Source organism: Falco punctatus, assembly GCF_963210335.1.
Source record: "Falco punctatus genome assembly, chromosome: 10".
NCBI lineage: Eukaryota > Metazoa > Chordata > Aves > Falconiformes > Falconidae > Falco > Falco punctatus.
The window spans coordinates 15,598,839-15,622,108 of record NC_137590.1 but is presented as its reverse complement, the minus strand read 5'-3'; the positions used below and the strand labels follow the sequence as shown (position 1 = coordinate 15,622,108).

The 23,270-nt window shown below is 40.5% G+C and overlaps 1 protein-coding gene across 9 annotated transcripts in view; it reads left to right on the top strand.

Annotated features, from left to right (window-relative positions):
• Positions 1–569: 569 nt before the first annotated feature.
• The window catches only part of RTEL1 (regulator of telomere elongation helicase 1), a 54,429-nt gene continuing 31,728 nt past the window's right edge, over positions 570–23,270 (top strand). For 7 of the 9 annotated variants that reach the window (XR_013930936.1, XR_013930937.1, XM_080405706.1 and 4 more), the window contains exons 1-15: positions 3,713–4,555; positions 5,674–5,872; positions 6,250–6,343; positions 7,251–7,332; positions 7,948–8,008; positions 8,238–8,313; positions 9,016–9,100; positions 10,659–10,724; positions 12,419–12,572; positions 12,893–12,931; positions 13,579–13,657; positions 14,337–14,434; positions 15,736–15,791; positions 19,366–19,440; positions 20,309–20,390. Coding sequence is in view for 7 of the 9 variants with exons in the window: in XM_080405706.1 (XP_080261832.1) it covers positions 4,454–4,555; positions 5,674–5,872; positions 6,250–6,343; positions 7,251–7,332; positions 7,948–8,008; positions 8,238–8,313; positions 9,016–9,100; positions 10,659–10,724; positions 12,419–12,572; positions 12,893–12,931; positions 13,579–13,657; positions 14,337–14,434; positions 15,736–15,791; positions 19,366–19,440; positions 20,309–20,390 (1,348 nt within the window). In the remaining 2 variants the exon portion in view is untranslated. Of the gene's footprint in view, positions 4,556–4,575; positions 4,887–5,673; positions 5,873–6,249; positions 6,344–7,250; positions 7,333–7,947; positions 8,009–8,237; positions 8,314–9,015; positions 9,101–10,658; positions 10,725–12,418; positions 12,573–12,892; positions 12,932–13,578; positions 13,658–14,336; positions 14,435–15,735; positions 15,792–19,365; positions 19,441–20,308; positions 20,391–23,270 lie in introns of those variants that run through there. The other 2 variants (XM_080405703.1, XM_080405705.1) reach the window with 2 other exon arrangements.

Here is a 23,270-nt window from a genome sequence, read left to right as displayed (position 1 = left end):
GCCCTGTGCCTTCCCACACGACATCTAACCATCAGGCAACAACTGATTTTCATGGAGAATCAGCAAAGAAGTTGGTTTTGTAGCATGCACTTCTTTCACTACTTTATGGCAAATGTTTTCAACATCTTTAACAATAAAATATTCCTGATGTCTTTCGATATAGGACGGGCTTCTTCCAATGAAATGCTAAAACCAAAAGAAATATTCCCAAACTGACAGAAAAGGTTCTCTTTCCAAAACATTCCAAAACAGGGACCCATAACAGTCCTAGTGTTTCATTCCCAGGAACATTCACGCAGGGCAGTTCACAGGGGAAGATGTGCAAGTTGTGGTGGTTACCAAAAGGGTGACAAGCCTGGTGCACTTTATGTTGCTATTTGGGGCTGCAAGCCTGGCAGAAGCACAGTTTGCAACAAGAAATATTTGGGGAACACTTTTATTCAGTGACTAATTAAATAACATTGAAATAAAATAAAATAAAAAACCTCAAAATCATCTGGTTTAAAAGGAAGGTGATGGGCTGTGACACAGGAGGCTGTAACTCATGATTCCCCAGCAAAAGCATTGGTGTGAGACCTCCCAGTACTGTTTGCTCGAGAGTGGGAAGAAGATCTCTTAGTTGGCATGAAGAAATAATAATAATAGCATTAACAATAATAATAACAACAACAACAACAATTCCACACAGGGCAGCAGTCAACCCCCTGAAATTGTAAATATATTGTAAAATATCTGTTGTAAAATAATACAAGAGAAAGGAGAAAAAGAACTGAGGGAGAGAAAGCAGTGACAGCAACATCAGCACTAAGTCAGGAAAACGTTCCCTGAAGGCAAGAGAAACAACAGGGTCGTTCTGATGTTTCCTTTTCAGCATCGGTCACGTGCACTTGAGAAACAAGGCCAAAGAATCTGGATCAGGAAGAAGAGGAAGAGTTGTACTAATTCCATCACGTAGAGGTGTAAAGGAAGGTGGGAATTCAGGTCACCATAGGGTCTGCTCAGCTACAACAGGTTAGAGCGTACATAAAGTTAGCAATGCCAAGTCAGATGACTAACTACGAACAGTAAAGAGCAGCAAATGCTGAACACATGAAGCTGCGAGCTCTGCTCTGGTGGTTTCCTTCTGGCCTCCACCAAATCACTAATCCCATCTGCTTTGGTTTCTTCATCTGTAAAAGGAGTATTTGCCTTCCTAATAACAGGATGATTGTGATTAGAACTGGAGGGTCAAAGTGGAAAGCTATTTTGTTATTTCCCAACAGTAAAGATACAGAAAGGCTCTGGATTATCGGATTCAAAGGAATCAAATAATCTTGTGGTCAAATAAAACTTTTAGACTGTTGCTATGGGAACCATCACATCTCAGAAAGACAATGAACGGCAACTTAATCCCCTCCTATCTGAAAGAGGGAAAATAACCTTCATGACAATTGCAGGAGTTTCACAGCCATTGCAGGTCTTCAGCCTCTTTCATCCCACTCCTCAAGATTCTTGCTTGCCTGGGAAGAGGGATCTTGCCGAGGCGGCCTCTGAACAAAAATGACAGATTCACTTTGTATTTCTGCACCGCACTAGCGTTCTGCTCGCTGGGTTCTCTGCAGTTCGGTTCAGCCACCCACACCCCCACCTCCCCACAGTGTTTAAGGGTTATCTTTTCCAAGGTTTTTTCTGTCCTACATGTTTTTTTTTTCCCCTTGAAGACACTACTTTAAATGAAAAATAGTTCATCCAAGATCTTCACCATGCACTAACAACTGAGCACCAGAAACACCCTGTTCCTGCCGCCTGGGTTTGCACATAGGGCCTGTTACGGGTGTAAGGACCAGACTTTCATACAATCCTCTCTGTCACTCCGACAAATTTTTCAAACCTTTCCTCTTCTCCCTCTGCAACTTCTTGCCTTATGAGAACTCAGGGTTTATCCTAGGGAGCCAAACACCAGAAAGACCAACACCTTTATCATATCTGTATCCCAACATCAACAGATGCTGTAGCTTCAGTAAACCTTCAAAATTCTTTTGCAACCTTAGTATTTTTTTCTCTTTTCACTTACAACTTTTTTTTCCTCCATTCTGTTTTTAGAAGGAACTGGCATAGCAATGCTGAAGACAGACTTGCCAATGCTGGCACTGCAGCCTTGGTCAAGTGAGGTAAATGGTGCAGAGGAACAACCCTCCAGAAGGAGGAGGAGCGCTCAGCCAGTGCTGACTCATTTTTGCCACTGGACACCAGCGTATCTACTGACTCATGCTCCTTTTTGGGTTTGGTAACCTTCCAGCTCTTCTCTCTTGGAAGGCAATGCTGCTTCCATCAACATCAGTTACGTTAAAATAATCTGGTTTGATACATTATTGATATTGTTCTTCAATGTAGGAAAGGCCTATTTACAGGAAATAATAATGACACAGTATTCCATATATTTATGAGGAATTTCAAACCTTTATTCTCCATTATAAATACCTTATCCCGCACTCCAATTTTACAGTCTTTACAAGGTCATTTATTTTGCTTAATCTTGCACAACTGGTATCAAGTTAGAGTTCACAGTCAGAAACAGGAACAAAATCAGTTGTGACATTTTGTGTGGAGCACCACGGAGATCTGAAAGAATAACTCAATGCTCTCTAGACCATTTGCTAAATTAAAGACAGTTTACAAACCAGGCAAGCTCAGCTCAAGGAGTTTACAGGCTGGCAACCAAAACAGCAACAGCCACCAGCTCACCTAACCCAAACAGAACATACCATGTTTGACAAGAGAACAACTTATGTAATATACTCAAGTTTAAGGTCTGTTCCTTTTAATAGTTATTACTCATAAAGTATCAGAACACTTCTACATACAAACAAGCTGTGCAGCTTGCTAGGAATAAATGCATTTTAAAGTAATAATAAAACAAGCCACATCCTGTTCTACATCTACGCAGTAAGCATCTAATGGCGTAAGATGCAGCAACATAGCACAGAGATGCGTATAGAATACTTTCTTCCTACCTTCTTCCTCACGTAACTGCATAAAATAGGGTTTTGCAAAATTTGGGGATCCAGGTAAACCATGCCTGCCCATTTATCCATTTGTGACTCCACTTGAATCTTACAAACTGAGTAATCCATCATTCTGGAGCAGACCAGTGTTCACTACAATCACACGTATCTGTGGGACCAACCCTCAGCCTGAGCAACTGAAACGCTGCTGTTGCTGTTCCTGGCCATATGCATGGATACAGTGACAGGGGGCTGGAAGCTGAAGGAATTGTGCTGAAGAAAAGCAGGGAACAAAGGAGCAGCACATTCACCCCCAGCAGAAGATACCTGTCAGAATTCATCACTGTTCCTAATGCAGAAGCCACGAGGCTCAACGTAACGACACGAAACCCTCACAGCTTTAAGGCCTCGAGTCTCAACAAACGATTTGTAGCATTCCGCCCTCCCTTGCACGCAGCCCCGCTGGAGCGTGGGACACACTGCGCACAGAATGCATGCTGCACACACAACGCACAGTGCACACAGGGCACACACTGCACACAGCACACAGAGCACCATGCACACACAGCACACAGCATACAGCGCACACAGTGCTCAGCACACACAGCACACACTGTGCACACACAGAGCGCACAGCACGCTTGTCACAGGGCTGCTCGGAGCCGCTATGAAGAGGGCCGCCAGCCCCGGGCAGCCCTCACACACTCCAGGGACCCGACAGGCTTTAGGAGCGTAGCCGCTATGCTGTCTTCGGCAACCGGCCCGCCAGGCTGCTGCGCTCCGGGACCAGGCCGCGGTCTCCGGCCCGGGCACGGCGGGGGGAGGCGGCTGAAGGACCCCGCGGCTGGGCCCCGCCGCAGGCCCGGCTCCCGCCTCCCTCCGCCCGGCAGGGCCCACATCCCCGCACCTGCCCACCCCGCCTGCGGCCCCTCGGGCCACCCCTCACAGAGGCAGGACCGACCCCCGCGCCGCTGCCCCGGCCTGGTGAGGCCCACCGGCAGCCCGCCACTGCCCCGCGCCACCGCCCCCCGCCGCCGTTCCCGGGGCAACGCCGCAGTTCTCGCGAGAGCTCTGGGCGGAAGTGGCGCAGGGCGCGTGAAGGGTGGCCGTGGGCAGTCAGGAGGTCACGTGACACAGGCGCGGGGATTCCGAACGGCGGAGCGGGGGAGGTGCGGCCCACTCCGCACCGCACCGCACCGGGGGAGGCCGAGGGCGCGGCCCGTACCGCACCGGGGAGGGGAGGTCCGGGAGCGCGGCCTGAGCCGCACCGGAGGTGCTGGGCCCGGGAGCCCCCCGGCCGGGCTGCGTGTCCCGCAGCGCAGTGTGAGGTGCGGCCCGTCGCTGCGGCCTTCCTTCGGGCGGGCCGCCCTGTCCCCGGCGCCGTTCGCCGCTCCATCTGCCCCGGAGGCGCCGCCTCCCGGCGGAGTGAACCACGGCCCGCTCTGCCTTGCCGGTGGCGGCCGGACAGGATGCCCAGGGTGACGCTGAACGGCATCACGGTGGATTTCCCCTTCCAGCCCTACCGCTGCCAGGAGGCCTACATGGCCAAGGTGCTGGAGTGCCTTCAGAAGGTCAGTGCCGCCTCACTTCTAACTGCGCAAAACGACCTTTTGGATAAAACGGTGGTCACCATTCAGGTTGACTTTTGGTTATCTGTATGCCGCCTTTTCCAAGTCTTTCTTGTGTTTTTATTTTACTGTATAGTTATTAAAACCGCAGAGGCGTGCAGGTGGCGGTCAGGAGGGGAGTCGATAGGATGTGCCTGCCTGGCTTGGGAAAAGGAAGAAAAACTGTACAAGTTGTCCTTGTCTTCGTGCAGCCTGGCCTGCGCTATTGGGGATTTGGGTCCGTGGTGTTAGTTCTTCAGCTGTCAGTGTGACTTTTCATTTTATCACCAATAAGGTAATCTTAATGAATGTCAAGGAAGAAAGTGTTTTTTACAATAGTCACCTTTGTTCTGGATTTGTTTAACAGATCTTCATGGTCCCTGTTCTTCTGCAAGCTCAAACAAGCTTGTGGTGGAAGCTTTGGCTTTCCATGTGGCTCAGTATTCCCCCGTGTCACAGGCAGTGGCTTGGTTCCTGCTTGGCACCTCCTCATTCTAAAATAAAGGCGTTGTAAGCCTATTATATGTATAAATTATTTTCATTCTCTTGGACACAAATTTTCGCAGCAATGCAAGGTCAGCTGCTAGTTTTTCTGCAACTTCTAGTATTGTTACAGCCTTTAAAACAAACATCCAGTAGGACAAAGTGTTACAAGTACTTGCAAAATTTTCTGCCTAAACTGACGTGGGATATAGTCTCAGTTCTAAAGGACACTAGTGGTCTGTAATCTAAGAATCATTTTCTAGGTTTTGTTGCAATAACTTCCCATATTTTCATGTGTCTTATGCTAAAATGTGATACACTTTAGTTGCTCTAAGTGTGGAGAATTCCTCTGGTAAGTAAAGAGTAATAGCTGGCTCTGGGTTTTAGATTGAGCCTCAGTAAGTTGATTAGAGGATCCTACAGGTTGTGAATTTATAACAACCTTACGTAGGGCTTGTGTGTGTTTCTGTTGTGTGGTAGGGCCTGCCAGGTGGCGATTGCTTTTGTACTGACAATATGCAGTACTGCAAAGACCTGTTCTAGCTGAATCTCCAAGTTACTTTTTTGTTCCCTTTTTATTTTATTTCTCTTCAATGAAGAAGGTAAATGGCATTTTGGAGAGCCCTACGGGCACAGGGAAGACCCTCTGCCTGCTGTGTTCCACTCTGGCTTGGCGGGAACACTTAAAAGATACTATCTCAGCCCGCAAAATTGCACAGCGTATGAATGGGATGGAACTCTTTCCAGACAGACCCATGTCGTCCTGGGGCAATGCTGCCACAGATGCCGATATCCCAAGTAAGTACTGCAGTTTTTATGCTCAGTAGAGGTGATACAGGAATGTTAATTAACATTTGCTTTTATCTATCTTTTGTAATAACTATGTAATTCTAAAAGTAATGGAGCCATTGTTTAGCAGGTGATGCACAGTTTCGCCAATTTATAGATTTTAAAGGTGTGTTATACATTTTTAATTTTTCTTAGAACATTAGAAACTCCTTTAGCTCATTTTGTGTGTGTGAATAGTTTAGTTAGGTGACAGAATTTCTTGCTACCTCTACAAGGCAAACTGTTACCCTAGTACCAGCTGGGAAAGGGGCTAGTAGTATCTCTGGTTCTTTCCATGCTATTAATGTATTTCCTCTTTTTTTTTTTTTTTCTCCTCTATTTGGCAGCTTATTACACTGACATTCCTAAAATAATTTATGCCTCCAGAACTCACTCACAACTTACACAGGTCATTAATGAGTTAAAGAACACAGTCTACAGGTAAATACAATTTAGGGTAATGTTCCTATTAAAAGAAAAGATGGTGAAACTGTCTGATTTAATTATTCTTTGAATTTATATGGACGAATGTATAAAAAAATTATACTCAGTGAAATGTAGTTCCTTAATATGCATGTATAGAACTTGGGTTTGGGGTTTTTTTTGGTATTTCACAGCTTCTTTTATCTCCTTCAGTCATAGAATTTCCTGAATTTGGTCTGGTTTTTACCTGTTTTTTTTTTTTTTTTTCTCTTTTTTTCTGGAGCATTTCCTTAAGGCAGTGGGAAGCCATTACAAAGTTGAATTCCTTAGGCTGATCTAAAGCTATGAAGAACTCTGTGGTTTTTCTATACCAACGTCTGTCACAGTTTTCAGCTGTTGACATGCCAGTGTGTTGACTGAGCTCTTTGGACAGGCAGTAGTGATTTGTTTGTATGTGTCTTGTAAAGATACAGCCCTGTAATGAACAAAGAAGTATTGTGAATGTTTGTAGTGCATCAGTTCTTGTCATAAACTTACTCTGAAAATCACAGCCAGCTTGGAATAGTCCGTAATAGATTACAGGCCCCAGCTTCTTCGGCTGCACTGTCATAACAGAACGCAGATTTTATAGTGGATGATGTAAGCTGCTGATTATTTACCTCATGCTGTAAACTGCTGCTTATTATCTCCCGCTGTTACCAGGAGAAATGCAGTATCGTAAAGTCAAATAACATATATAGCTGTTACAAACAGACAGAGTTACTGTTTCTGATTCTGACCCTTATTATATATATGACCCTATATAAAAGAGCTCATCTATTTCTCCTGAACCTTTTAGTTTTGATATATTTTACCCAACCTAGGCATGTACGTGTTCTTCTTTCTTGCCTTATTTTTAACAGGTTTGTGTATTCTGTTTGAACAGGCCAAAGGTATGTGTTTTGGGTTCCAGAGAGCAGCTTTGCATCAATCCTGAAGTGAAGCGACAGGAGAGCAACCACATGCAGGTGAGAATAGAGTCTTGAAAGCATGCACAGTGAGAACATGGAGGGGGTTTTGTTTTGGTGGGGGGTGTGTAATTCTGAACTCTGACATTGTTTAACCACTGGAGGCTGTAGGGAAAGACAGTAGTTATAGAAACCAGAAGTTCCTTGAAACACGTTTAGTTTTATGAGGGCAAAATTAAATTCTGAGTCTCTGGTAGCATTTTCCATCCAGACGAGGACGTCATTGCGTACAGCGTGACAGGCAACAGCTTGCACTTTACTTTCTGATCTGCCACTTAAGTGTTTTTCAAGAGCAATAATAATTTCAAAATAGTGATTCAGTGATTGATTTACCTGTTATTTTACAAGTAATATCAGAAATTACTGTCTTGAAAAATATTAGTGGCAAAATATAACAAAATTTCCTCTGAGTGTCTGAGCGTTCTGTGCTGCGTAAAAGAGAGCTTAACTTTCATGGTGGGCAGAGACACATGTGACTTCAAAACTGAAGAACTGTGATTAGTATTTATTCATTAGCTGGTGTTAGAGAAAGCTCATAGCTCTTTTCCCCTTCACATGCTTCTCAGTGCTTGACAAGGTGTGCTACTGTTGGCTAAAATCTACTATATTTTACAGATCTACATGTGCCGAATGAAAGTGATGGCTCGTACTTGTCATTTCTATAACAATGTGGACGGTGAGTTTGGCTGTGGAAGTAAAGCCCAATGTTTTGGAGAGGGAGAGATTTGTTAGGCAGGTGGACAAGTTTGGAAGAGTTGGCAGAATCTGCCTGTGTGTTTTGCTCTGTGTTCGTGTCTTTCAAGGAGGAAGAGTTAGAAAGTGGGCGAGAGTGATGATCAGGGTAACAATGGATCTGTGCGTAACAGCTTTACCTAAGCTTGTGGTTGTAATGTAACTTTTCACAGAAAAGAGTACGGAGAAAGAACTGATTGAACCAATCATGGATATTGAAGACTTGGTTAAAAATGGAAACAAGCACAGGTAAAAGAACCCCCTCTGACCTTCCTCTGCCTTACTTGTGAAAATAGTGAAATCTGGGTTTCTGCTCATTTTTATTAATAACTTTGGTATGAACTTGACATATACTAAAATAGCAGAACAGTGATGGGAGCAAAGCAGAGTTGCAGAAACTGCTTCCAACACAATCATGTATGCACTGAGGCCTTAGCTTCTGTCACGGCAGTATTTCATCATACAGCAGTTTATTTCAATCCTTACTTGGGTAAAGACTGAGTTGGGTCAGAGTCGGGCTCACCAGTATTTTATTTCTTGCTTGAGCAGGGGCTACCAGTATCATCTGACATGACAAATGATATTGCAGTTTTGTTGAAGAGCATGACGTGATTGATTTGTTGAGATCAAATAGTCCACTGCAGCATTTACTTCTAGCTTAAAGGGGTAAAATAATAATGCAGCAATGAATGCCACTCTTTCTCCTTTAATTTATTTTTCCTTTGTTTGGTTGAGCTGCACAGCTAGGTATTATTTTCTACATTTCTTTTTACTTGCCTTCTGTGAATAGAGCTAGCAGTCTGCCCTAAAATTAAGCATGCCAGTTTCAGCTCCCTAAGAAATTAATTAGAAACCCTTGAGAGTGTGAAACATAGTCCATAAATGTTGAATGCGCTCTTAATATTTTTGCAAGTATTTCTTTATAGTTTGTACTATTTTTTCTTTAAACAGAGCTTGTCCTTATTATCTTTCTCGAAGCCTGAAGCAGCAAGCAGATATTATTTTTATGCCTTACAACTATTTACTAGACTCAAAGGTAACACATATCTTTGCTTTTAGATGCAATTGTTCTTCTGTTTATCTTACATGCTTTTAGTGGATAAACTGTGAAGAACTGATGCACAGCAAGTGAATGCATTATGTCCTATACTTGAAAACTAATCAAAACCCAGTTCAAATTCAAAACCATAGAGGATGCCATTCTGTGTTTTTTCTCTGTAAAGACTTCTCCCACATATAAGAATTATTTTCTTTTTTTCTTTTTTCTCTTTTTTTACTTTTGAGATCTTGCTCTTTTTATAGAATTAGCTTTGCAGAATGTGATGCCCTTCTTGTTTGGTGATACTCACCTCCTGAATACAAATCTTCAGTCACATACTGTGTGGTATTTTTGCATGCATCCTGAGACATTTTTGTTTCTGCAGCCAGCTGCATGATTTCTAGACTAAGGAAACTTTTTCGGTAGAGGTTGGACATCTCTTTTTGGAAATAATTGCTGGCTTTGTAAAGAAAGCTGTTGCAGTAAGTTGTCCACATTTGATGGATAGAAAATTAAACCTTTGAAAACTCTGAAGAAATGAATCTGCAGACATCTTCATGCAACTTGGAGTAACTAATGAGTTATCATAAAAGCCAGATTACATTTCACTGCTACAAAAGGCAAAAAGACAATATGTTTAATAAACTAAAAGGTAAAATTAAATTAAAAAAAAAAAATCTGTGACCACCTTAAGCAAAGAGGCACTGTGAAATGAAGCTATGCGATCTACTGCTGGGGTATGGTCTGGGCAAGAAACGGATGCTCTGAAGACACAAGCATAAATGTGTAAAACCAAGGCAGATTCCCCTGTTCTGCACCCCTCTCCTTCGAGAGCCCTATCGGCAAAAATAGTGACTGAAACCAATTCTGATAAACTTCTGCATCCTAGTATGGTACACCTGTTTCTTTTTTTTTCTTTATTACAATGTAAGTTGTAACCTCCATAAACTTTGATGTGAACTGAGGCTGTTCAGCCTGGAGAAAAGGAGGCTTAGAGGAGACCCTGTCGGTCTCTGCAACTCCCTGACAGGGGCTGTAGGCAGGTGGGGGTCAGTCTCTTCTCCCAAGTAACAAGTGATAGGGCAAAGAGAAACAGCCTCAGGCTGCTCCAGGGAGGTTCAAGTTGGATATCAGGAAAAATTTGTTCACCGAAAGGGTGGCCGAGCTTTGGAACAGGCTGCCCAGGGAGGTGGTGGAGTCACCATCCCTGGAGGTGTTTAAAAGACATGTAGATGTGGCACTTGGGGACATGGGTTAGTGGTGGGCTTAGCAGTGCTGGGTTAACGGTTGGACTCATGATCTCAAAGATCTTTTCCAACCTAAATGGTTCTGTGATTCTGTGATGTGTTTTTTAGCACCTTCATTTCCAGAGAAAATGATTCTGTAGTTTATATATAAAGGTAACCACAGCAATTACTTGCGGTATTCTTTTTTTAAAAATAATTCAAGATACTTGAAAACTCAGGTTTTCTGTCTCATGAGCCAGTTTCTCAATCAAATCTGTGTTTCTTTGTGGCCTTTTTGTCCATTCCCATGTTCTCTTTTTCGTCTTCAGAGCCGGAGGGCACACAACTTGGACCTGAAGGGGACTGTGGTAATTCTTGATGAAGCTCACAACGTGGTAAGCTGTTTCTGGTCTGTTGCCATTTTTCAAACTTCATCCAAAGAGGAAAACAGGCATGTGCCCTAACACAGTCTGTAAAATCTGTACTCAGCTATACGTTGTAAGTGGTCATTATCATGAATAGTTGTTTCTGTGACAGTTAAAGCTTTGTAGTTTAATTAACAGTCCTTTGATGCTACTGTGATTTTCTGCAAGGTGATAGCTTCTTCCTGAAGGGTAGATCTCCAAATTTATGGGGTGCTTACTTTCTTGTTTGGAGAGTTCTCTTCCATGGTGTAAGAAATCATGAAAGATCCATTCTTAAGCTCAGCTGCGTCAGCTATCCAAGTGCAGTAGATGGCAAACGTGACTCTTAATATTTCCAGGTCTTCACTTAAGGCAGGGGGGGAAGGAAAAAATGCCGCATTATGAGATCTTCCTCTTGGCTGACTCAAAATGGCAGCCCTTTGCCTAAATAATGAAATGCAAAGGAACATTTGAAATATGTCCCTTTTTTTCTGCCACATGAACAACCTCCCAGTGGGATTTCTGCAAAAGAGCTGTGGAGTTCGTTTGGGTTTTTTTCGTGATTGCGTGTTCAGTAACAGGCCACCAGTGGGTGTGCTGTATTTGACTAGAGAGAGTTGCAGAGTTGCATCCAGTATTTGCTCCTTTCATCAGAACGTCTTATTTCTATTGAAAAACGGGTGGAGATCCAGTTGTAGTTTTCTTTTTTTTTAATCCCACCTCCCCCCCGCCTTTTTAGTGTCTAAAAAATATTAATTGGTGCCAGCATGCAGAAATCAATCAGAAAAGCTATTCTAGAGCTACTCATTTTGCAATAGTTCTCCCACAGTACTGTCCCAAGTTAGTATGGGGAAACTTTGTAATTACTTTGAAATAGAACTGACCTCTTTCTGATTAGATTGTTTATACATGCAGCCAATTCAGCTTTTTTTTTCTCTTCATAACATTTCTTCATAGCTGTTGCAGTCAAATTTTTGTGTAGTTTACTATTTCCCTTCATTCCTCAAGGGAAAAAGATACTTTTCATGAATGAAAAATATGTGACAAAACAATGTGACTTATTTTTCAAGGTCAGAGAGAGTTTTGTCAAACTTAGCAGTTTGAGTGTTCAAACAGTTACGTTTTTTAATAGAAGGTTAGTAGGTTTCCTTCTTTCCCTGTAATAATATTTGTTCTGGCATACGTTTTGGCCCAAATTTGGTGTGTGAATAACATGCATTCTACTGTTTGCTTTTTCATGGCCCGCCCTTTATTTCTTTTTTTTCCGCCATGCCCCCATCTCTGCAAGCTCATGAGCGGCAAGGGCTGTGCTTCATATGAGTGAGTGTAGGCATACAAGGATCTCCTAGGAGTATGAGGGGGACTGGGAAGCAGCTCTTTCAAAGGATAAACTGATTTGCTAACTAAAAAATTGGTACTTGAACAATTTGTCATCAGGCAGCAAGCTATTTGGCAACTGCGTGGGAGAGAAAAATCTATTAGCAACAACATTAAGAATGCAGAGGAGGGTGACGCCTATTAAAAGGATCTTAATGATGGCAGTGATTTGCTGTTACATGGGAATGTTTTAACTGGAGGCCAGAAACGAAATGAAGCCTGGTTATATGGACTTTATCATCTGTGAAATTGCTTGAACAAATAGCACACTGAGCAGTCCACGTAATGCTTCTATTCCTTATTTTTAGGAAAAGTTGTGTGAGGAGTCATCTTCTTTTGACTTGACACCCTATGATTTGGCTTCGGCAATGGATGCTATAAACATCGTACTGGAAGAACAAGCCAAAGTGGTTCAACAGAATGAAATAAAGGCTGAATTCAATGTGGAGTTGGGCAATTCAGGTGTGTTGGCAACCACAAACCACCATTTCACTGGGAGTATAGGGTGCCAGTACCAAGAACTGAAACATAACTTTTCCTAGCAGTTCCTGGAAAATTTACTGAGTAGATAAATTACTGTTAATTAGTAATCACTGCCAGAAAAACATTAAAAGATTTGGCTAAACCCATGTGACACGAGGGGTCTTGAAAAAGAACAGTGAGCGGAATACAGATGTCTTTCTATATACAGAGTTCTAGCCTTCATAGCCGTAACATCTAAAAAGGCATAAAGAAACTAGGAATGAAACAGACCTCTCTGTATTCTCTCCTTTCTTCTGCAGGGCTGAACATGGAACTTGAAGATATAGCAAAGATAAAGAGTAAGGCTGTTTTCTGCTGTTGCTGAAAATTGTTGCTGAAACGGTTTCAAAAGGTCAACAACTATAAATGGGGTTCACAGAGCATTTCTGTGGACATTGTTCTTGACTGAGAAATTCATGGAAGTTTGTTGTCTCTTTCCGAGAATTTTGTGGAATGTTTACTTACAGTTTTTTCCCAAGAAGATGAGAGATTTGGCAGATGAATGCATCACTTCCTTCTTTGCTAGAAGTACTCTATTTTCTAATCTTGTCGGTGGGCTGGAGTTGTATTGATTGCATCATTCTGCTGTAAGAACATGCTATGTGAAGTTAATAGCCAGAGCCTGAGATGTCTCATGTTTACAAAGCACTTCCAAGAACAACTTTCCCTGTCCATAGAGAAGATTTTATCATTTAGCTGACAACTTAAGCTTCATCTAAGAGTTGAGAACTGGAAGTTCTTAAGGCTGAATATGAATATTTAGAGGTGACATCTAGGAAATGTTTTTGATCATTTTGATTTGTTTACAGAATTGAGAAAACAGCTAGATTGCTGTCTCTGGTAAAAGCCTTTGTAATAAAGTACATTTGAAAAAGAGGCTTAGATGTGTCCCAGAAGTGAGTTTCTGTGAACCCTAACTTTTTTTCCCTTCTTGATTCTCTTAAAGAAATTCTTCTTCAGCTAGAAAGTGCTATTGATGCAGTGGAGCTGCCATCGAATGGTAGTGGAGTCACCAAAGAGGGAAGGTAAATTTCTTCTCGTTAATGTGTTTACATGCTAAAGGCACAGCAGATTCTAGAGCTGGGTGACACTGGGTCAGCTTTGAGGATTGGCAGCACTATTCTAGCTTCTGGGAATAGTATTTTTCCAAGGTTTCCTTAAATCCCCTTTCAGTAGTAAACATTATTTCTGGTGGAACGTCCTTTTAAAGTGTTTCAGGAGTGGAAAAATCCTATGCTGGGTGTATACCTCTCAGGTGTTCTGAACTGGAAGAAGCTTCTTGCTATGCTGCTTTCAGTTTTGTGTCATGTTTTAAACAGAGGTACTAGTGCTGTAGTGATTTGGTTTGAGGTACCTCATTGCTCTAAAAGTCTCCTAAGCTAATACATACAGTACATAGTAAAAAAACAAATCATGGAAATTGCATGCAAATCTCTTTCTAAATTTTATGTATTGTATGTTATAGAGAAATTGTGGAAAATGTGAAGGATGTGGTCAGTATGCTTTCTGTCATGCCCATATTGTCTGCTGTCTTTATAACCAAATACTTATTTTTATTCCTGTGAATTTTTCTTTCTCATGGAGACAAGAATGTTTTGCTACTAGATGGTGAAGTTATTGTTGTTATAAAAGAATAACACTAATAGTGTCCATATGAGTATTTACGGTGTTTACCCCTTTGTGCTTTTCCTTTGTAAATTGCAGCTACATCTTTGATCTGTTTGCTGAGGCCCAAATAACATTGCAGACCAAATCCTTGCTCTTGGAGTCACTCGAGCAGATTTTACAGTTTCTTTCAGGCCGTAAGTGTAAATCTGTTAGTTGTTTCACTCAGACTTTTCTCTGTAGTGTAAGTAATGGGAAGTTTGCATTGTTTGGGGAGCAGAGGGGAGAGAAAGACTGCTTTGTTTAGGTTACAAAGCTTTTAAGAAGCTTTTAAAAGCTAAAATCTGACCTCAAATGCCTGTGTCTTTCCATTAAGACTTGCTGCAAGCTGCTGGGAAATGTTTTATGTCTGTTCATGCAACAGAACTGGTTTTAAGAACTACTTTGTGTCAAAACCTGGGTGTGTACCAACATATGTGTGTACATATGTGTGCGTACACAGAGATTTTTGCACTCAACACTTTTTCTCCAAAACTGGAAGGATTGCAAGGTGGAGCTTGTTGACATTTTGCTGATGCCACTTGTAGTGTCTTGAGCTCTTCTAGGGTCATGGAATTATGAAACAGGAGTGCTTGGAATCACGCAATGTGGTGGGTTTTTTCCTTGTTTTAGCAAGCTTCTGTTCTACTGTCTATCAGCATCTCGTTCTTAATTTGCCCTTCTGCAAAGAAAAATCTCCAACTTCTACATGTGTTAAGAAAATTATTTAGTTCTCACTAGCGGGCTCTCCAGTAAAAGAATTGATGAAAGCAAGCCCAGTCTGTGGAGACTAAGAATATAGACTGTCAGTTCTGCAGGTGTATCCTTTGAGAACACATCTATCCTTCCTGTTATTTTTTCTCTTCCCAGCATCTTTCTCCTTTTAGGCTATTTGCTCTCTGCCTTAACAGGTCCATCTGTTTCATTTCCATGGTCAAATTCTTATCATCAGTGTATGCCATATAGTCTTTTAGCTGCTCTGTAGTCACTGTTTTAAGCATACTAGAAGCTTGGAGGTGATTTATAAAAGGCTATATCTATAGCAAAGGTTAGCTTTGTTTCTCTGCATAACTGCGTAGTCAGTTTTCTGGTCTTTTCTTCGTGAGACTAATAGTAGTCGTGTGAGCATTTGAAAAAGTAACCAAACAGTTTAAGCATGCTTATCTTGGTTTCAATTATCTCCTTTCCAGTTTTTAATGTAGAGGAGCCTCAAGAAGTTTATGTAGCTGTCTCAGATGACAGCTTCCCAGTGTGTCAGAGATGTGAAACTTCCTTTGGAATGCCAGTTTCATGTTTCTCTCTGCATCTTGAATTATGTTGAAAAACTTGAAATAATTTGTTTTAGATAATATTTTCAAGTCATTGTATTCAGTATGTTGTGCTGTTCGGGTAAGACATAGATCTGTACAAATGGATGTATGTTTGTGTTGTAAAAGTAATCATGCGTTGTTATGTCTAGGTACTGGGATATTTGTCAATATATCTGGATTGCATAAGCTCTCGGATATTATCCAGGTAAATAACTAATGCTGCTTCTATATACATCTGAAGGATAGAAGAGCCGGTTAAAAAAATTAGGAAAGACATTGGGTCCATTTTATTCTTGATTGTATGTATGTCTGTGCAGTGATGGAAGTCTGTGGGGTTTTGAGGAGAAAGCTGCTGCCTAGCGGGATGCTCTACTTCAGTTTTTACCCAGGTTGTTGTTCTATGGTTCTGATCTCCTTTTGTGGAGATGCTCGATGTAAATTTGTCTGGTTTTAGCCTCCACCAGGTGGAGCTGGGTTATTGAGCTATTTACTTTCTAACAGCAGTGTTTGAGAATGTGAGACCTTCTCATGAAACAGGGCAGGCTAAAGAGAAGAGGCAAACAAAAGATAATTTATGTGTATTTTTGTCATTTAATCATTAAAATAAGGGATCTGTAAAACAAGTTTTTAGTGCCACAGGAACTGAAAGTGGCACTTGTGGGTATCCATATAGTGCTTAGTCCTCTCCCTGTTGTAAGCTTGCAAAATATCAATTATGAAAAACCCAGGCCCCATAAAATTAGAAGGTACAGGGGGCCAGTGGCCTGAAATTCTGTTTCTAGCTTCCTTCTGAAGTTGACCGAAGTTCTAATATTCTTGAGTGATACTCAAAAAGAGGGTAATGTTTGGACAGCTTAAAGTTCAAACATCTTAGCTATTGGAAAATCTGCAGATGCTTAGGATTAAGTTAACTATTCCCAGAATTTGGTGATTTCAGACCATCATCTTGGCCTGAGTTACTGGCTGTCAGGTTGAATAAGACCTTTTCCTGACAGTGAAACAAGACTTTCATGTCCCAAATGCTTGTGGATTTTTTTGATAAAAAAGATCTTTCCCATCCATCTTTAGTAGGTGGGTGGTAATAATCATGACATTGTAATGTGTTAATCATTGTTTTTCTGTCTTGGTTTAATTATTTTGGTTTTAATTAAAAACTATAGTTGAGCTACTGATGCAAGAAATTTTATGACATTTAAGTCTGTCGTGGCTGGCAGTGTTTAGTCTCTTTGTAGTTCTCTGGTTTTGTTCTACTCGCTGTTAGCCTGCATGATAGATCAGGTGCTAGACTTGTTCAGAAATCATTGATGACAGATGATCTTTCTTCTGGAAAATACGCTGCTTACAAGTGTAATCTGTGTTTATTGGAAGGACAGAAGTGTCAAAAGACATGAGAAAACAATGGAAACACAGGCAGGAGGAGGGTAAAAACTATGCAAGAGCAGAAATGAGGGAGAACACAGCAATTTATTTATTCTGGAAAGTGAATGATTTCTGGGTCCAGCTCTGCATTTGGCAGCAGCAAATTAACTATTTTATTAGCCCCCTCCATAATTTTGTTGTGTATTTCCAGATCAATTGTTAGAATATTTGTTGTTAAAATCTTTTCTGTCTGGGTCTGGTACTGACTACGTACTTCAGTTTTCCCTTTTTGCTGAAGGATTTATAACATTCCCACTTACGTTTCCCTTTACCCAAGATTATTAGTGTTTATACGGTTTAGTGTCCCTTTTAAGTAAAATAGGAGGGATTAAATCACCTAGATTTCAATTTAGCCATGTTCTCTAAAAAACCTGTCCTGAGTCTTGGATTTTAGTCATTTGTTTTGAATGACACTGCTCAGGTCTATTTTGTTGTATGTACCAAAATCTCCTGACAACATTCAGGTTGTCTTCCTGCTGCTTGCTGGAAAATCTGACAAAGAGGAAGTGTGAATTGTTCAGTATTGCTGCTTTTCACCTAAGGATTTACTTGCTATCTTAGCTTAATTGTGTATCCTCGTCTTCTAGAATTGGAATTTAATAGAAAAGGATAATCTTTATAATTTGGACTTTTCCTAAAAACCCATTATTAGATACTTGTTGGAGAATAGTCAGCTCAAGTTAACGCAGGGATTCCTATAGGTGATTTTTTTTAATTTTTATTTTTTATTTAAGACTTTCTGTGCTTACTCTGTCTAGTAGTAGCGTATGAAGTCATGTTTCACCTATTATGCCGGTGGAGAGCAGCTTGTATGTCCAAAAGAACACCACAGAATAACAACCTGTGTAAAACTAGACATGAAGAAATGTATTCAAACTTTGCAGACCTGCATGATAGACAAGTTATCTAGCTGTATTTTGAACGGTCCTCATAGGTTTGCAATACTGAACTCATCAAATGCATGGATGTTTGTGAGGGAATATTTGCAGTGGCATACACAAAATTTTATTTTTATAGCAGTGGTTCAACAAAACCTGTATGTATGTTCTGATACAGTAGTAGCAATTTGTGTACACTGATGCTAAAATGATTTGTACTGGAAGGTATCACTGTTCTTCCATGGGGAAGGTGAGGGGTGCTTAACTTAAATTAGTTTCCCAGGGTTCTAAACCTGAGAGGCGAGAAGATTCACAAGTAGAAGCCAGGTCTCCTGATCCCAGTGACAGAGTCCACAGGCAAGTGTGTGCTGCAGGACTGGGAATAATTGTCTGTGTGTGCTCTTTTAGCCTGTGGATGGATGACAGGTGACTTGATTTGGAAGAGCAGTCTTTTGCTGAAAGCTAAAATCCCTTTGCTGCTGAGGGTATGCATCTGGGCAGTTACTTCAAATAGTCTTTGTTGTCTTGAGATATTTTTAAGTAGGACTAGGTCACAGAGTCTTCGTTCGTTAAATGCGTTGCTTGCTTATTACAGAGCCTTGTCTTCAAGACTTAATTTCTAACAGCTTGTTTTTGCTTCCTTTTAGAACACTTACTAAAATGTCTTTTGTACACCCTATCTTTGGCTGTTTTCCAGAAGTTAATATTTCCAGGAATCATAATTTTAGGTTTTTTTTAACTACTGGAGAACATCTTTCTTGTTGTAACTAGCTGATATTTTTATGTGCTTGGATAATTCCTTTTAAATGTCTAAAGAAATCTTGTTTGGAAAAATTAACAGAAGTTAATAAATATTTGAGAACCCCAGCTGTTTTCACTGAAGTTGCACTGGAATGCCATATGTGCAAAAGAGCATCACCCTTAGTCATAAGATACCACATACAGGAAAGGGGAAGATGCATAACTCTGTACAGAAGAGTTGATAGAAGCTTTTAATTTAATATATGGACAACTAGATATGATTACAAGTTGATTTTTCTTTTTTTTTCTCTAAGCAGAGCATTATTAGTATAGGGTATCATGGCTGAAACTTTATACTGAGGGAATTCAGAAAGTTTTTACACTTGCTCACGAGATCCGAATCACAACTGTGTAGTGTGTTTGTTTAATCACAACCCGAAGTAATGAACAGCGTGAATAATAATACTGTCGTTTGTACAGTTTAGATACTGGCTTTATATTTAGATACTGCCTTGCATTTTTTGGAACAATGAGAAAGCCATGTGGTTAGCAGGAATTGCCTGTAAAAACAATATTTATTCAAGATTCTCTGTCTTTATTTAATAACAGGAGCAAGGAAATATATTTAAGGTTATCACTGCAGCAGCTTTTGTGGAGATACTTCTCAGTGCAAAGATACATTAGGGGTTTTGCTGTTAACAGTTGTTAAATCTTTCCTTTTGTTTATATCCACTTTTCCAGACAGTATTCAGCACTGATCCTCGGGAAGGCACAACAGATTTCGTGCCACGTCAGTCAATATCTAAACATTATAAGGTATGGGATACTTTGTGCTCTACATTTTTCCTTGCTGGCATTTAATGTCTGTGCTTAGTGTATCCAAGACTTGGGAGGATGTGGGCAGTATAGCAGATGAAGATGTTGATTATAGGGAGGATATGTAAATTCTTCCAAAACAAAACACAACACCACTAAAGGAACTGTAGTTAGTTTAGGTTCCAAGGAAAAAGGGGAGCTACACAGTAATTAAATTTGGAAGGTGCAGCAAGTGTGAATCACTGAAAAATTTGATACTGCATGTTATGCAAGAACTGATGTGTTCTTCCAATAACCTGGTCCCAAGCAAGTACAGTAGAGCCACTGAACCTTCCCTCCACCTCCCCCATAAAGTCCTTATAATTTATTTAGATTTTGGGACTTCTAGGCTGTAATGCTATAATGAAATTTAGGAAGATTTTTTTTATCTTTTAGCTAAAAGGTGGCTTTCATATTAAGTTTAAGACTTGCATCATTTGGCAACAAAGATAATATCAGATCTTTCTAATATGGTAATATTATTTTTTTTTTTCTTCTCTGCATGTTTTATTCTGGTGGGCAATACCCAAATAATTGGATTCTTTGTCTCTGCTCAGGGCAGCCCATGGAAAGCTGCTCTGATAATCTGACTCAAAATGACTGGTTAAATGGTGATCTACTTTTGCTCCTTGTTAAATACGTTAGGGAAGACTGGAAACAAAGTAGGGAAGACAAACGTGAAATAATATGACCTTAGTAACACTATAAAAGTGTTACTTAGTAAAGAACTACATTAAATACCCTTAATATGGGCTAGCTTTTTTGAGTGATGAAGTGCAAGTTCATTTCTGTAGCCATCTCCAGAACAGTTTCTGTTGTTTTCCTTCAGGTACATATTCATCTAGATAACGATAATAAGAAAAAGAAACAAAGAACGGATCTCTGGAATTCATCACTGCCAAAAAAACAAGGTACAGGACTCTGTCTTGGGGAGGCTTATGCAAAAGCTGGACTGAAAACTACTTTGAGATATCTTCAGTTGTTTTCTCTTGTTCGAATCAGAAAGAAGCAGCAATCTGCCTTACTTCCCACTTGTGAACAGGGAGTCCTCTGGCAAATTTTGGAATGTCATTGTAGGATTTTGAGTGAAACACCACCTATGTTGTCTTAAATGTTAAAAATGACTCTGAGGAGTGAAGGGCTGAACAGAGTAACTCAATGAGGGCACGCTCCAGATCTATCTATATGCAAAAAGTTTTTTAAACCCAAATGGCATAGTGGTGCTCCTCATGGTGCTGGGAAGTCTTAAGTTTGTGATTAGTATGCCTTGTTACTGTGGCCATGGTCCAAGTTAAAACAATCGGTAGATGTGGGATTAGGAAAGACTTTTTTTTCTTTTACCCCCCTTTGCTTCCCCTGCACTCAGTTAGTAGAGGTTTTTGGTCATTTGTAAGATGAAGAGACATGGAGCATTAGTATTGCTGCAGAGGTCCCTTTCTCTAGAACAGGGAGATTTCTAAGGCTTTGGGACTTATAAGTTTGAAGAGTTCTAGGATTGTTTGAGGGTGTTTTTGCAGTTTTATGTTTCCAAGTGCAGCTCCATTGTGGATACAGTGAGTTGAGATGGTGCTTTTCACTTTTATAGTTTCTTCCAAGGGGAAGGTATCATAAGCAATCTCAATATAAAACATTCTTGTACCAGTGCTGCTTTCTGCACTACTGGATTTCTTCTAGTGCAATTATTCCAGTGAAATAAAATAATCTCCATTATGGAATGGTTGCTTGTATTGGTGTAGAGAAAATCTTCAGCCTAAGAATGGGAAGCCCTCCTTCAGGATCGATGCTGAGGTTTATGAAATGTTCTGTTATCCTCATATCAGCTATATTTCTCTGTATAATTGTTGTGTTAAACACAAAATTAGTGTTGCTAAGGCTGTAACTATCCTTTACAAGAAGGAGATTGATGTATAGATATGATAGTAAAAATGTGTGCCAGAAGTATTGTAAGAGTCAATTCCATGAAAATTCTTGATCTGTTGAAATTACTCATTTATAGCGGAGGAGTTACAATTGGTTGGCTCATTCCGAAGCTCTGCAGTAGGTTCATGTGAAGTGCCAGAGAAGTAGTGCTTGACAATGTGAATTCGAGGCCAGAAAATGCTATGCCAGGTAACAGCCTCAGGGCACTGTTACCTTCTCTGAGATAGGACCTTTTTTGAGCAACTTCCAAAGTTCTTCCAGGCATGTTGTCACTTCTTGGGAGTTTCGGCCTCAGCTATGCTTTTAAGTCCTTCTTGTTCAACTGAGGTTTCTCAGTCTCCTGTCTCTCTCCTCCCACCTATTTTGTTCCTTATGCTGTGCAAAACTTGATATCTGGAACTACCTCAATATAAGCATGCTTCAAAAGAACATATTTGGAAGAAAAACTTGGCTTTTGGATCAAAGGCTTGTCCTAAGGCTCCTATAAAGCAGTACTGAGTTTGGCTGCTTTGGACTTCAACACCTGTCCTTCCTGATATTTTTATTTATTTTTTAATAAATACATTTAAGTGGAAAACAAAACATTTTCTGATTAGAGAAGGCAGATGCAGATCTCTTTACCTAAGCTGCCTTAACAGTGTACTCTCCAAAGTTCTCAATTATGAGGCAAGGTATTAACAATCTACTTAATTATTCAGTTAGATGCTCTTGGGAATGTAAGTATTTGTTTCAGAGAATCCCTTTTCTTAAGGACAAAAGTAACATTTTTTCAGAAAATGAGTTACCACAAATTTAGTGGTTTTGTACATGATATCCCCTTAAATGTTTCCACAAAGTAAGTTCTGTTTCTGAACAGAAGCATGTTCTTATGGTAATCTGCAAATAATTGTTTTCCTGAGGTATTGCTCAATTGGAATTTGAAGTTAAAGGAATAATTCCAAGTAGATTTTGTTAAATATGTGTGCAGGAAAGGCTAATAGAAACACTTTACATCTGTTGCAAAATGTGGAGGATTTATACATTAAAATGATACAAAGCAGTCACAGAATTATTTTGTGACACATACTGATATATTTGCTTTTCAAATAAAAACAGGATCTGCAAAGTACTCCTGCAAAAGACTAGCAATGTGTTCGGACTTGTGCTATGTGCAAACCTAGCAAAGGCCAGACGAGACTGAGCAAGTCTCCTGTTTCCTGTAGTGGTATAGCAGACCGTATAGAAATAATGCAAACCTTGTAAGATTAGCTGTTTTCAAAAGATTTTGTGAAGATTATTCACTGAAGTGTAATTCTCTACAGACTGTAATTGGTGAGGAGACGTGGCATAGCTTGGGATAGCAGATGAGATTGCCGCCCTAGCTATCTGTTCTGTGCACAGATGCCATTTTCGAATGCAATATTGAACTGTTGCAGTTCTATGTTCAGATGAAATGTTCTTGCTCTTGATTTGCTTGAAATCACCACATTGTAAACTATTAGCAACCCCCTTCTCCATGGATTAGCTGTCCTTGTTACCAGAATTGGAAAAAGCTGCTGCAGAGATCTACTTTGTGTAACATCCAGTGGTGTCTGCTGGTGAATGGGACATTTAAAATGGATTAAATATTGTTAAGTTTAAAGAAATAATGGCAGAACACCATGCTACAAATGCACTACAATTCCAGCTTCTCCAAGAATTGGGTAATTGGTGCCTGGCAGTCATCCTGCAGGGTTACAGAGGAGTATATCTCAAACTGAGCATTGGCGAGGCAAATGTGCGTGGGTTGGTGGTGTTCTCTTCAAGGCCATCCCATATTAGCACAGTTTGCTTCTATGCTGGAATTTCTTAGGCTTCTGACATAAGTGACTTTGCTCTTGTCTGTAGATGCT